At 38.6% G+C, this 16,017-nt stretch overlaps 1 protein-coding gene and 1 long non-coding RNA gene across 2 annotated transcripts; both read left to right on the forward strand.

Annotated features, from left to right (window-relative positions):
* The first annotated feature begins 1,298 nt into the window (after positions 1-1,298).
* LOC104420326 (agamous-like MADS-box protein AGL61) lies at positions 1,299-1,871 on the forward strand. Its single transcript, XM_010032190.1, has one exon. It carries the CDS (start codon positions 1,299-1,301, stop codon positions 1,869-1,871), a length of 573 nt encoding a protein of 190 aa, XP_010030492.1.
* Positions 1,872-12,556: 10,685 nt separating this feature from the next.
* LOC120288149 lies at positions 12,557-15,230 on the forward strand. Its single transcript, XR_005546440.1, has 2 exons — positions 12,557-13,237; positions 14,917-15,230. It is a non-coding gene; the product is annotated as an uncharacterized LOC120288149 (long non-coding RNA).
* Positions 15,231-16,017: the final 787 nt, after the last annotated feature.

Genomic DNA, 16,017 nt, shown 5'->3' on the forward strand with positions numbered 1-16,017 from the left:
TTGGAAAATCCAACATGGACGTCATTATCTTACATGGCATCATCGGTGCAAATGTTATCAATTGATAAAAAAATTCAAAAATAAAATATAAATCCATGTCATAATAGGAAATTAATAAAAAGTCTATGAAGGATAATTTGCCAGAAATGACACTTAAATGATTAATTTTACTCCGATGTGGCACTTAAGTAAGTGAAAAAAAGTTATCGCATTTAAGTGAGCACTGTATGAAAGCTATGGCACTCATATTGTTATTGTCCCCATGTTCTCAATAGGTTTTTACACATATATTATTAGCCAGAAATAGACATTATAGGGATGCCAACTTTTGAATGTTGAGGGGATTATGCTTCCATCTAATTGACAGAAAACGACATGCTTGTCATTAAACCTTTTAAAACGCATGTCATATCTAGAAAGTTGAATCAGAGTTACCATTCAAAGTTGAATTAGAGTTAAAATTTGAATGTTGGGAGGATTAGACTTTCATCTATTTGATGGAAAACGACATGGTTATCATTAAACCTCTTAAGATGCATACCATATTTGGAAAGTTGAATCAACATTACCATTTAAAGCAAGGAAAAGGACACCATGCTATAACTTTTGTACAGTACTCACTTAAGTGTCGTAATTTTTTTCTGCTCACTTGAGTGTTATATATTTTTCAATTAGTCACTTGAGTATCATGACCTTTTAAAAACGCTCACTCAAGTGCTATGCCACGCTGGACTTCTAGTACTAAGGTAAATGTTTTTAAAAAGTTTTAGCGCTCAAGTAATTGATTCAAAGTTATTGCACTCAAGTAATCTTTTTATGTAAGTTATGACACTCAAATGATCGAAAAAATAGTTATGGTACTCAATTAGTTGAATATATGATTGTTCCAAAGCTAAAGCCGTTCGTGTTATCAAGCATAGAAAATTCCAATTTTACCCATGAGCGAGATTTATTTCCTTTTATGCTAGGTGGACTCGTTGATTAAGTCTATTATGGATTGTTATCATAGTATTAGCTAGCAATTGCCATTAAAGGGATGCCAACTTAGTAATGTTGAGAGGATTACACCATCGTCTTATTGACGGAAAACGACATATTTATCATTAAACCTCTTAAAACACATGCTAATACATGGAAAGCCAAATCAGAATTATCAATCAAAGAGGATTACCAATCAAAGAGGGAGTGGTACAATTTTTTTAAGCAATGCTTTGGCCTGTAAAATCTTATAAATGGCCACCATTTTTCATTATTCTAGCAATATCATTTGAATTTACATTGATTTTGCAGGGTGAGACATGAAGGGCAAAACAACTGGAGCAAAGAGGATGATCGAGGGTGTCAATGCACAACGAGTTGCCTTCTCGAAACGGCGACCAGGACTCTTCAAGAAAGCAAGCGAACTATGCACTCTTTGTGCCACTGAGATGGCGATTATTCTCTTCTCTCCTAGCGGCAAGCCTTTCTCCTTTGGACACCCTTCTGTGGATGCAGTCCTTGACAGGTTTGAGCATCCACAGACGGTTTGTCCTACTGTCACTCAGGCTCAAACTAATGGAGACCAGACCTTAGTTGAACTGAACAGACAATACGCAGATGTGCTCGAGCGACTGGAAGCCGAAAAGAAACGGGCAAAAGAGCTCCAACATATTAAGCCTCTGGAAATCGAAAACCTTAGCTTCGAACAGTTAATGGTATTAAAGAAGGCGCTGGCAGATCTCAAGGAAAAGGTGGACAAGAAAAGGATGGAGCCCTTGGCATTAGAAGCTTCAACTTCAACTCCTTGCGAAAGAGCTATTGATGCCTCTGTCATTAGCCAATTTGATGGCAAACACTTCGATCCTCGTGAAGCAAATGTTGGTGAGGAGTAGTCAATATTAGCAGAACTAGGGGAGAGATTGTTGTCCTATCTTAAATGGTTGATGTAGTCAATCCCTCCTCACAATAAGCAATAAAAATTTTCTTTTTAAGGTGCTATTTTTCAATATAGCATCACGATAGCAATTTTTCAAAGAATACAACTAGCCTTAATGTAACAAAATATAGAAATTTAGATTAGACAAACAACACAAATTATGCTTCTCATAACCGAGAGCGACGATACTATATTGAGCTTATTGATCTGGGCCTATGACGTGCGTATAATCCATTATATTAGTGATTTTTGTTTACCTGGGATTTAGGAACATAAAGGAGGTTCCTTATAATTATAAATAAATAATTTACTTCTTAAGTTCTCCATTTCGTAGAAGATTATTACATTGGCGTTTAGTTTTTGAACTTATGAAAAAAACAATTAAATGCTTGTACTTAGATATTAATCGTTTCTTCTCTGAGAGGTCATGTCTCTTTCAAACCACAGGTCTCATGGTCGTACACCTTCTCAGCGTGTTTTTCATAGCGCACAGAAGTATTTAATTTGTTTGAAAGTCCTGATTTATAGGCTCAGTCAAGTGCGTCTTTTTATTTGTTACGCAAATTACTAGTGTGAACATTAGAGTCGAATTGTATACACAAATTATTCATGTTGGACTTTTGAGTTCTAGTATATATGTGTGATGAAATTTAATTTGTTGGAAACTCCGACCCACCGCATTTTTAAAGCTTATTTAACAGAACTTTTACTCAAAATGACCAAATTTAAATACTTAATCTACAATTATAATTTTTTTTTATCTTTACAATCACTTTAACTATTCAAGAGCAATTCAAAAGGAAAAATTACCCAATTAGTCCTAAACCTATTATATCAATGTCAACTCAGTCTTAAATTTTTCAAAATTTCCAATTTAGTCCTAAGTTATCGTACAAAATTCCAATGTAGTCTTTCTGGCCAATACCAAAAATGGTTGATGTGGTGGTCCATTCATTGTTGATCATCTTATGTGGCACATCACCATGTCTATGATTTTTGGTGAAAATTTGCGGAAGGACTATAATGAAATTTTTCACAAAAGTTTATGACTAAATTAGCAAGATTGAAACAATTGAGGACTAAATTGGCATTGTATAATAAATTTAGAACTAATTGGACAATTCCCCTTATTCAAAGAATATACGCATAGGGATGATTTTTTTGGCTATATTTTCTTAATTTTCATTGAGGAAAGTTGAGTATTATTATTTTTTCTTTGTTTGAATTGATAAAAGAGTATGGGAAGTAAAAGTGTGAGATTTGGTGGGATCATTGTCGCTACCAACTTTTCTAAAAACTTATTATGCTAGTGAAGGCATGATTTATTATTTAAATATTATAACAGTCCCTCTCAAGCCTGAAAATTTAATTGGGGAGGCAAATGAGGCTGAAAGATTCGAACTCGAACCTCCAACTCTAATACCACATGAGATTTAGTGAGACCACTGTTAGTTGAAGGTGCAGTTTACTGTTTAAATATTCTAACAAAAAGAATAAGAAAATCTTCTAAACTATTATATACTTCTCATCTTGAAATTGGAAAGAAATAAAAGGAAATGTGTTTCTTACACATCTGTCTACCAAATCACGTTTCCTTTTTAAGTGTTAATTAAATATTAGGTTTTCCTCCGATAAAAAATTGAGGAAAATAACACCTTGACCCTTCTTTTTTTGTTGAGGGGCCATATCTTTATTCACTTATTAACTCACATTCGTCCATGTCATCACTCCGCAAAATCCTTTTCCCGTCATTTAGGCTAAGTACATGATCTTTTGACATTGATGAGATTATTCTTGATTGATTTTACCAACAAGTAATGTTAAATTTACGACGATTAACTCGCAATCTATAAGAGAATGATGAGCTAATTCTATTTGTACAGGCAAAAGCAAGGAACCCTTGAATTCGAGGGTATTTTGGTCCATGAGGGTTTGCAACGAGCTATTTAAGTTGTGTAACATAGCTTAACAATCGACCAATAATTCAAGTTTTTCTAAACCTTAAATTACATCCATAAAAGGTATATTTGATGCATCGCATTTTCAATTTGAAGATAGATGAGATTGCTTCTATGATAGATCACATCAATGAATTTAATGTGATTACGATTCTCGATGATGAGGTCAAGGCTTTAATTTTATTATTTTCCTTACCTGAAAGTTGGAGTGCAATCGTGACGTAGTAAACAGTTTGTTCGATACGAAAAATGTTGAAACTTCAAGCAATTCGAGATTTGATTCTTAACGAGGGTATTTGCGGAAGAGAATAAGGTGAATTTTTTAGATGCTACCTTAAATACTGAAGCCAGAGGAAGAATCAATCAATGAGGGTGGAACCAATATCTCGGTAGATCAAAGTCAAGAAGGAGAAGTAAATCGAGAACTCATGGAGAAATAATCTGCTAGAATTGCGAAAAGAAAGGCCATTTAAAATGAGATTGTAGAGCCCTAAAGAATAAATTTTAATATTGAGATAAAAAAAAAAAAGAGGAAGAGAAGTCTGTGAATGCAACTCTTGAAGAGACGCATGATGGTAATGCTTTAATTTTGACCATTGATAGTCTAATTGAGTCTCAGATTCTTGACTCAGGTGTGTCGTTTCACTCTACTTCATGTAAAGAATTAATGCACAATTTTGTTGCTAGAAAATTTGGAAATGTTTATCTTGTTGATGATGAACCTTTGAATACCATGGGAAAAGGGCGATGTTCATATAAAATCCACTAATGGATATCAATGGAAGTTATACAATATTAGATATGTTCTGGGACTTAAGAGAAATCTAATCTCTATAAATCAATTAGACAGCACAAGATACATAATTATTTTTGGGGATAGGTCTTGGAAATTAGTTAAAGGTGCTTTGGTTGTAGCATGGGGAATAAAGTCAAAAACGCTCTACCTAACTGAAAGTAGTAGAGAAACTGCAGTAGTTGCTCAGTCGGAAGCTAGTTTCAAATTATGGCACCATGAGCTTGGGCACATAAGCAATAAAGGTATGAAGTTGTTAGCATCGAAGGGAAAACTACCTAATTTGAAGCCCATAGATATTGGTCTATGTGAAGATTGTGTTATGGACAAGCAGAAGCATGTTATTTTTTCGAAGATTGGAAAGAGAACCAAAGAAAGTAAAATTAAAGTTGGTGTATATAGATGTGTGGGAACTAGCCTATGTGCATTCCCTTGAAGGCTTGTGCTATTATGTCACATTCTTTGACAACTCCACTAGAAAGGTATAAGTTTATTTTCTGAAAGAAAAAAAAAACGTGTTTTCTACTTTTAAGAGACGGAAAGCTAAAGTGGAGAATGAGACTGGCTTGAAAATTGAATGTCTAAGGTCTGATAATGGTGGTGAGTATGATAGCAAGGAGTTTAAGTGATTTTGTGTGTAGAGAACATAATTAGAATGACAAGAAAGATTCCCAACAGACTATAGCAAAACTAAGTTGATGAAAGAATAAACATAACTTTGAATGAGCGTATAAGAAGTATGAGGTTGCATGCAGGATTAGCCAAGACGTTTTGGGTGGATGTAATTAACGCCGCAGCATATCTGATCGATAGAGGACCTTCGGTTCCACTTGATTTTAAGTTACTAGAAGAAGAATGGAGTGGAAAGAAGATAAATCTCTCGCATCCGGAAGTTTTTGGTAGTGTTTCGTATGTCCATGTAGATTCTGAAAATAGAGATAAGCTTGATGCAAAAGCTACAAAATGTTTTTTTGTTGGATATGGTTCTAATTTTTTCGGCGATCAATTTTGGGATGAACAAAATAGAAAAATAATAATAACTACTCATGTTACATTCAATGAAATCATGTTGTATAAGAACAACGGTAGAATTTAGTGTGAAGAAACAAACGGTAGAGAATCGAGAGATTAAATTAGATGAGGTTTTTAAGAGTGTTCAGTTTGAAATTCCTAAAACTATTGCTGTAGACTCTGATCAAAAACCAAAACAAGAATTATGTGCACTTGAACCCACTTTGAGAAGATCTAATAGAACACCTTTTGATTGACGTTGGCAAACCATAAAATTTTTCAAAAGTATTGCAGGTTAAAGATTCTATTATGTAGGAGTTAGCAATGCAGGATGAGTTAGATTCACTAAAAATAAATAAATTTTGTGTTAACTCAATTACCATATGGGAAGAAAGCATTGCAAAACAAGTGGGTGTATTGGGTCAAAGAAAAAGTTGATGGGAGCAAAAGGTACAAAAGCAAGCTCAGTAATAAATACAGATTTAGTCAACAAGCACATTCAAGGGAAGGAAAAAGGACCACCCTAAGAACAAGAGGAAAATGGTTAAGCAAACGCGGATCGTATTTCATCACAAGTGCGAGGCCCATCCGTACGATCAAACAGATTCTCAATCGATGCAAATGTCATTGAATGATCAACAAAAAAAGAAAGGAGAAAGAACATAAAGAAGCAGAGAACATGACCGTGGCAATCATGAATCTTCTCATTTCAATAGGAAATTTAAACGATAAAAGACAGAGGGGACGACAGTTCTACCGTTAAGAAACCAACTTTGCTGGTGTTCTTGAGTTTGATTGTCAACATGGGTTGTTCAAATGCTTTAGATCTCAAGTTCTTTCTTTCTTATGGACGACGACTTCATGTCTTTTCTGTCTAGCCTACCTTCATCTTTATTTTAGCCTTTTATTTCAATTAAGGAATTATGAGACAAATGATCCCTAAACTTTATCCTAAGGTGCTATGCGATCTCTAAACTTTCAATTTATTTAAAATTGTCATTGGACTTTTCGTACATGTTTAATTTAGTCTTTGAACTATACAATAATGTTCAATATTGTCTTTTGATTAAGTTGAATATGTATCAAAAGTCCAATGACCACATTTCACAATTGACTATAATTTATGGATTATATTGAACAAATTAAAAGTTTGTGAATTATCTATGTCATTTTGCGGGTAAGATCATCAAAGGAGAAAAAAATGACATAACTAGTTCTTGAATTTTTAATTTGTTCAATATGATCTTAGATATGTAACCTAATATGCAATGTAGTCCATAGAGTTTTGATACATATTTAACCTAATCCCTGAATTATTGAAAAAGTTCAATGCTGTCTTTCTATTAATTTAAGTCCAAAGACAACATTTAGGGACAAAATTGAACATATACTAAATGCCTAGGCATCCCTTTATAAAAATTAAAGTGCAAAGACCGCATTGCACATTCGGATAAAGTTTAGGAATCATTTGTGCCACTATCCCACGATTGAAATGAAAAGCTAAAACAAGGATGAAGGTAGAATAGACAAAAAATACATGAAGTCATCATCAATAAGAAAGAGAAGAACTTGAGATCAAAGCACTTGAACGACCCATGTTGACGATCAAACTCGAGAACACTAGTAAATTTGGTTTCTTGACGGTAAAACTATTGACCCCTCTCTATCTCTCCCGTTTAAATTTTGTGTCGAGTTGAGAAGATTCACGGTTGACATGGTCGTGTTCTCTATTTCTTGATGTTCTATTTTTTTGTTGCTCGTTCATCGATGTTTGTAAGAAATTGAGAATTTGTCTGATCATGCGGATGCACCTCGACTTGCAGTGAATTACAATCCAAATTTGCTCGACCATTTTCCTCTTGTTCTTGGGTGGTCCTTTTTCCTTCCCCTAAATTTGTGCTTGTTGGCTAAATCCGTACTTGTCACTCTCACTTGTGTGATCGATGATTTAAATGCGTATTTTGCTAGGGGTGAGCATCGGTCTAAGGTCAATCCTGGACCAACCTTGGACCGGCCCAACCCTGCCGATCCTGGTCTGGTTCGTAGGGAGACTGGGTTGGTCCTTGATCCTAAAATATCTGGACCAATACTGTGTGGGTCGGTTATCGATTTTGAAAGTTCCAGGTTAATTCAACCCGACCAACCCGACTATATCTATATATATAAAATATTATTTACAATTTTTTTATATAGAGAAAACCTTAAAATAAACAACGTCAACAACATTAAATAGTTCTTTAGTAAGGAGTTTAAGTAATTTTACATTACTCTTTAATAACTTAGCTTTTTAATTTCTTTTACGGCGGCAATAGTCATAATTTATGAAGGGGGAAAATATTTTTATGAAGAGTCCTCATGGTGTCCAAAAAGGCACCTTATGGCATCCTCCTTTAGTATTCATTTTCTTCTATCTTATTTGTCCTCTTAGTCTTCAATTTGCTAAAATAAAAAAAAACTTCTCCACTCGCCACTTGACCTCACTCACTTTATGTCACTCATGTCGCTCGCCACTCAATGCTCGCTTGGTTTGTTGCTCTTTGCTCAACATTCAATGCCCATTCTATTCGACGCTCACTCCACTTGACCCTCATCGCTTGTCCTAGCTGACCTTGCACATCATCAAACCTATTTGTCCTCTTAGTCTTCAATTTGCTAAAATAAGAAAAAAACTTCTCCACTCGCCATTCGACACTCGCCTCACTCGCTTTCTATCACCCATGCCGCTCGCCACTCGATGCTCACTTGGTTTGTTGCTCTCCGCTCGACATTTGATGCCCATTCTGTTCGACGCTCACCTCACTTGACCCTCACCGCTTGCCTTTCTTAGTTGACCTTGCTCATCATCAAACCTATTGGGTTGGTACAGTTCTCGGTTGCCCTTTCAAAGAGTACAAAAAATGAAATAAAAAATTATTGGTTAGTCATCGATTGACCTTGAACTGGACCGAACCTATTGGGTCAGTCTGGTCCTTAATCGTTTTTTTAAGGAGTACAAAAAATGAAATAAAAAATTATCAGTTGGTCTCGAGTTGACCATGGAACTGGACCATACCCATTGGGTCGGTCCGGTCCTCGGTCTCAAGCTCAATAGGGTTGGTCATCGGTCCCAAAAATTGAGAATCAACACTGTGCAGGTTGGTCCTGAGGTTAGGGAATGGACTGGCCCAACCCAAACCATGTTCACCCTATATTTTGCCATTCTTTTTTCTTGCCTCATTGCAGTTATCTCAATCAAAGGGGAATTCATGTTTGGTTGTTGGGAGTTCCAATTTCTTTTCACTTTTGAAAAATTGCAATTTTCTCTCGTTAATGTTCTAGCAGAGTAAAATGAGTGCAAAGTTTTCTACTTTCGTTGAATCATGGTGAATAATGTGAAGGTTTTTTGTGATGTCAAATCCAATGCTTTAAACTCACAATTAGTTCATGATCTTTGGCTAATAGTTTTAGTCAAGTAGAAATGGAGGTTAAGGGAAGTACAAGCTATTATAGATGGAGAAGGAGAACCTTTTGAATACTCAAATTTGGTTCAAAAAGTGTAATGAGCATTGAAGGAGGATTTCAAACTTTATCACAACAAGAAATGCAAGTTCAATTTACAATTTTTTTATTTTTGCTTACTCACAAGACCTTACTTTACTGTTTTGATCACCATTTCATAGTGCACCCACTTGCACACATGTTTGGTGGATCATGATTCTTCTATATTTAAATACCATTGTGAGTGGAGTTTGGGGTTAAGAGTGAGTGATGCAAAGGGGATGAAACAACTAGTGATGAGAGTGGTGTCTAGAATGATTGGTACTAGGAGTTCTATGATAAAATGATTATATCTCTAGGAGCTTTGAAGGTGGAGTTAATTTTTTGTGCATAAACAAACTAGTTGGGATGTTGCTCTCCTAATAATGCCAATTAATTATTGTGCCTAAAGTGTTCGGCGTGTCTTGCTGGATGGACTAAATATTTGAGCTAAGTTGGATATGGTATGATATGATGTGAGGATGATATTCACCATACTATTCTTAGGAACAACTATAGATGGAAGGCTAGCTTGGTGCTCTCGGCTCACTAGGCGCTGCACGGACTATTTTGTGGCCAAGGAACTATCGTTCCATGACAAGTGGTATTAGAGTAGAATTCCTTTAATAAGTGAGTTTGAGTAAGAGAAAACCTATGGTCTACTCGTTCCTACGATGGCAAAGAGTGAATCGTCAAGGCAAAACTTGCTTAGACAAAGTGTGGCTCTTGACCAGCTTCTAAGATGACAATGAGGGCACATGAAAGAACTGATTCCTTACTGAATAGGGAAAACGATCCTAGATCAATAGGTGAATCTCAAGATGGGTTTGCTACCACATTTTTAACGGGGGAAGAAACCTCCATTAGTCCATTGCGATCAAGAAAAGCTTAGTAGGTGAAATAGGATCATGCCAAATAGTGTCGTTTGCTCCAAAAGCCACACTCGTTAAAGAAAGCACAAGTGACCAAGTTTCCTGAACAATTGCAATCAAAAGAAGCTACCGATGGAGTGGCCTGTTCTATTAGGCAAGCATTTGCATTCGATGTTGATCCAAAGTGGCGCATTAATGGTTGATGAACTATTCAATGTATGACCTAGAGCAGTGCATTAATAGCTAGGTAGTACGGACACGTTATCCGTGCTTCCGTGTCATGTCCAACACGTGTCGGAGCGTGTCGGACACGTCGACACGCTCGGACACGCGGTCAACGCATGCCCGACACGTTTCGACACGAGTGTCCGGAAGATGATGGAGGGTGGAAGCGACGGAGAAGGAGTAGAGACGAGGCCGTGACGGCGAGAGACGGCCGCCACCGTGATGCTGCGACGGATCCAACGAGGTTGTAGCTACAAGGGAGAAAGGGCCAAAGACGAGAGGAAGAGGAGAGGAAGGCTCATGCGGCGAGCGGCGAGAGGCGACGAGCGGCGAGCGGCGAGCAGCGAGCGGCGAGCGGCGAGAGGTGACGAGCGACGAGCGGTGAGCAGCGAGCGGCGAGGAAGGGGTCGTGCGGTGAGCGGCGAGGAAAGGGGTTTGTGCGGTGAGCGGCGAGCGGTGAGGAAGGGGGTCATGCGGCGGCGGCGAGCGTCGAGGAAGGGGTTTGTGCGGCGAGCGGCGAGGAATGAGAAGAGGTGGGTTGTGCGAGCTAGGGTTTTTGGCTTTGATAGGCCATCGCGTATTGGGGGAGGGGAAGAGACAGGGACTGCCCGTGCATCGGTGAAGGGGAGGGAAAGAAAAATAAATCTGGGGTGGGGGGGGAAACGAGCGATGGTGGGGGAGGGAAAGAAAAGTAAATTTTGGGGAGGGGGAAATGGACGAGGGAAAGAACTAGAAGAGGGTGGGTGGACCTTAGTGGAGATTTTTTTTTTTAAGAAAAAAAAGATTAAAATATAATTTCGAAAAATAAAAATACTGAATTTGAATTACATTAATTAAAAATAAAAATATTTATTTAATATATAACGTGTTGGATCGTGTCGGAATTCTCTACTTTTTGAAAATAACGTGTCACGTGTCGTGTCATCGTGTCCGTGCTACCTAGATTAATAGTTGAAGAATGTAGGGAAGTCACATAATAGTCCGCAACGAGCATTGTGGAATTGTCGGGGGGAGGGGGGGAATGTCACGAACCGTGATTGTACCCTTGTGAATGAAGATTTAGGTTATTAAGTAAAGAGTGAGTGATACGAGGGAATGATACAATTGGTTTGTGATAGTGACGTCAAGACAGTTGATGCTAGGAGTTCGAGATATAACAATTACATCTTTACAGAGCTCTAAGGTGGGTTGGCTTTCGGTGCACAAACCGATAGGGAGTTTATGTAATTTTCCTCATGAAGCCATGATAGGCCAAAACCAACTGTTGTGCGTAAAGTGTTCTATGTGTCTCAGTCGATGGACTAGATGCCCGAGCTAAACTATACGTGGTACAATCTAGTATGAGGATGATATTCGTTGTACTATTTTTAGGAACAAATATAGAAGGAAGGTTGGCTTCATATTCTCAATTCACCAGGTGTTGCATGGGCTATTTCCCTATCGAGGAACTTCTGAATAGTGACACACGCCTCTCACATGAACTAATCACCAATTCACTCTCTCTTCCCCTTTGTTAGTTATTTTACACTTGCTTAAAAGGCAACCCAAATCCTAATGTTGGTGCCTATGGTAGTCTCAACCTGCCTAAGAGTTCTAGGTATATGCAACCACAAGTTGGTAAGCCTGGTAAGGTGGTAAACTAGCTAGAAATTTGAGGGAAGTTAATTAGGTGTTTGAGAAAAAACTAAAGAGATGTTTTCTATGATAGTCCTAGAGAATTTTTGTAGAGAGAGAGAGATAGAGAGAGAGAGAGAGAGAGAGGGAGGGGGAGGAGGGGAGGAGGAGGAGGAGGAGGAGGAAGAGAGGTGTTAATTACATAGTAACAAGTTGATGTGACTTTCCATAATTTGCTATCGTTTTTGGAAACATCCATAAAATTGTGGTCGTCCTTATAATTTATTTTACTATGTGGGTGTGACATCCAAAATATTCGGTATTAATTTCAATTGAATTAATCAGGTCATTTCTATGCACTTGGAGTCGGGGATTAAAATGGAATACAAAATTGAGATGCGAGATGAGCTATTGGATGAGGAGAATATTTAATGGAAGCATTGAGGCCAATTGAGATGGATTTAAAGTAAATCAAGTGATTAATGGAAGCCAATTGTTTCAAAATTCGTATGCCCATGGACCTTACATTTTAAATTACCTTAAAGCTTCTAGAAGGGGCAAATTTGTCAAGAAATGGTGGGTGGAAGGTGACATCACATGATGTCATGGTGGCCCATGTGTGATGACCTAAGAGAGAGAGTGTATGAGAGGAAGAGGGGAAATTGATTTTTTCTTCCTCCCCTCTCTCCTCCATCGACGGATCCTCCCCCATCTTCTTCCTTTTTCTTCAAAACTCCATGGGAGCCGAAGACCAGCGAAGACCGAGCTGCCATCACCGCCTCTCGCCGCCGTCGTCGCACGCCCGCAAGCCACCGGAGCTTCTCGTGCGCACCCAAGCTCGTCGTCGAGCTGCTGTCCGCACGCCTCCGCCCCTCTCCTCCCTCTGGTTCGAACAGAACCGAATAGCATAAGCAGCGTCCAGCGTCGCCGGAAGGAGCCGCGACCAGTTGCTTGGACGCCGCCGCACTGGAGCTGCTGCGCCGCCGCCTTCGCAACGCCGCGCGCTCCGCCGCCTCACGCTCGCACCTGCCGTCCCCGCCGTGCGACCCAGCCCCTGTTCCGCCTCTGTTCAGCTTCGTTCGGCCACCTCAGGCCGCCGCCCGACCACCTCCGGCCACCGTGTGCCGCCACCTTGACCCGTCGGAGTCCCCTCGCCCTCCACCGACCTTGTCCGGCTCGAATCAGCCTCGGAACCGCCCCTTCCAGCAGCAATCAGAGGGCTGGAAAAATGGGTATCGCAGAGGGTTTTGGCCCGTTTTGGCCGCCTTCCCAAGCCCGAATGCTCAGCCCGCTTTGAGGAAAGTTGATCCTCGCGTCGAGCCCGTCGTTTTGAGTGAGTTTTATGCCTTCTTAGTTTGCTAATTGCACTTAAAGTTTGATTAATATTAATTAAGTGTAATTAGGTTGTTAGATTAGAACTGATTAGTGATTATTAGTTAATTGCTTTGCATATTAGTGGTGTGATTAGTGTAATTAGATAGAGAATTGCCTATAGTATTTATTGGATGCTTCTTGGGATTTTTTCCATCCCTTATCGGTCGGGTGTTAATTAAGCAAATCGGGCATAAGTGGAATTTTAGAAATTAAATATTAATTTTCGAAATTAATTATTTAATTATTTATTTCCCGGAAATTCAACTGGGATGGCCAGTGACCGGGATTTTATGCTGATGATGGTGGCGCAGACCGTTTATTTAATTGAGCTTCATATTGTGCTAAATTGGAATTTTTGTGTTTATTTATTTATTTTTCGAAATTAAATTAATTAATTATTTGTTTTCCGAAAATTCAACTGAGATGGTAAATGACCAGAATATTATGATGACTGTGGTGAAGTCCATTTATTTAATTGGGTTTTCTTTTGTGCTAAATTGAATTTTTAATAATTATTAATTAATTTTCGAAATTAATTAATTAATTAATTAATTTTCGGAAATTAAGATTTTGATGGCCGACGACCGAAATCTTGTGCTGATTGTCGTGGCACAGTCCGTTTATTTATTTGAGCTCTACGTTGCATGAAATTGAATAAATTGTGATATTTTAGGGATTTACCCTAAATTGATTGAATTTGAGTGAAATTGAATTATTGATTGGTAGATGGCTGAGTATGGCTAGTTAGCAATTGTAATGCCTTGTTGAGCTGTAAGTGAAGGGAGTGATGAGAACTAATTGAGAATTCTACTAGCTGAGACCGATCAAGTATGAAGTATAGACAGGCGTGGTTCGGTGATAAAGTATATCACTGTGCGAAAACGGCGCCTTAAAGAACGCACGTAGACTGTCTATGACTTATGGTAGGCGTGGTTCGGTGATTAAGGATATCACTGTGCGAAAACAGCGCCTTAAAGAACGCACGTAGACTACCTATGAAATCGTGACAGGCGTGGTTCGGTGATGAAAGACATCACTGTGCGAAAATGGCGCCTTAAAGAACGCACGTAAACTGTAAGTGATTTGTGACCTATGACGGGCGTGGTTCGGTGATGAGGAATATCACTGTGTGAAAACGGCGCCTTAAAGAACGGACGTAGACCGTCTGTTACTTATGTCACCTTGGCGAAAAACGACGCCCAAGAGTATTGATGGAGCTCTGTGACTAAGTGTACTATTGGAGGTTATGTGGGATGGAGTGAATGACTTAGAAATGATTCGACTGACTTGTAATTGACTAGGTCGATTGATTAATGATTTGATCTGAGTGTGATTCAATGTGATTGATCATTGCCTTGATATGATGCTGTGAATTGATTGATTGGATGGAAATGACCGTGAGTGGTCTTATTGACATGTAATCGACTAAGTCGATTTGATCGATGCTTCGATCTATGATGTGATTGCTTGGGTGCCTATTGATTTGTGCTAATATGCAGGTGGAATTTGAGGCCAAGGCAAGTCATCTGACTCACGTTGTGCATAGGCAGCCCTAAGGTGTATTAGTTTACTAATCGGGTCTTAGGGGTAGAACTTGCTGAAAACGTTGTCTCGTGAGTTATTGAATAACCATTTCAGGACCTGGATGAGGAGTCTAAGGAGCATGAATCTGATGAGGAGATCCCTGTTGAGGAACCTGAAGAGGAGTACGTGGAGGAGGACCCCGAGGATAACCCCGAGTATGATCCGGATGAGGATTGGGATCCCGTCCTGTCTTGTCAAACCTTGTGTGCATGTGAATAGATGTTAGACCTGAAGTGTATATATATACATAAGGATGTGGTTTTCAGGTTCAGGTTTCTAGTCCTACTTGTATATCCCATTGCTTTATTGTCTGGGGATTGTTATAACTACTTCCGCATGTGCTATTAAAAATGACAGGGTCGGCGATATGTAGTCCTGAGGATATCGCATAATAAAATCGACCAAGCTTGAAGGATGGTCACGTGACCGAGAGTCGGGGCGTGACAATGGGTGTCCTAAGATAATATGTTATTGACAAGTTAAAAGCTTTATCAAATCTGGCAGTGATGCAAAGTGGTCATTTATAAATTACATCTCATGTGAATTTTTATTAATTAGTGCATTAAATAAAGTTGCTGCGAAAGAGTTATGCTAATTAGAGCTTAAGTGTGATGGATTTTACCGACTGCTTTGTGCATCAACATACTTACAATTAGAATAACATTTTGTTGGTCTAGATATGAGGCTTCTTGAAATCCAATGGTGACACCACAAACAAAGAAACAAAACAAAACTGCATTTGTAAAACAATTCTTTTTGCAATTGATGAAAATTAAAGCACATATCCTTTTAAGATTCCTTGTAGGGTCATTTATAACCCTTTTGTTCTGCTTCTTTTTTAAGCTTGGGATACTGATTTGTGGGTAACTTTATGTTTCTTCTTAAAATGGACAAATTAGAGAAAAGAAGCAGCAGTGGTAATGAAAGAATTCCCTACTTATCTCTAGAGATTGTATCAGAAATGTGATACAAGCCTCCTATCGACTCAATCATACACTGCACATGCGTCTGCAAGGCCCGATGCTACCTAAAAAAATCTTCCACTTTCATCGAGCAGCTTTTGAATAGCAACATTTACAAGCAACCGGCTCTTATCCTTGAACTGTTTTGTGCAGAGAATGACTCCACACAACCGTTTCTTTGGTGGATATTGAG

This window comes from Eucalyptus grandis, chromosome 9 (assembly GCF_016545825.1).
Source record: "Eucalyptus grandis isolate ANBG69807.140 chromosome 9, ASM1654582v1, whole genome shotgun sequence".
NCBI lineage: Eukaryota > Viridiplantae > Streptophyta > Magnoliopsida > Myrtales > Myrtaceae > Eucalyptus > Eucalyptus grandis.

Coding starts and splice junctions, on each gene's coding strand:
- LOC104420326 (XM_010032190.1), top strand. CDS start 1,299: ATGAAGGGCAAAACAACTGGAGCAAAGAGGATGATCGAGGGTGTCAAT.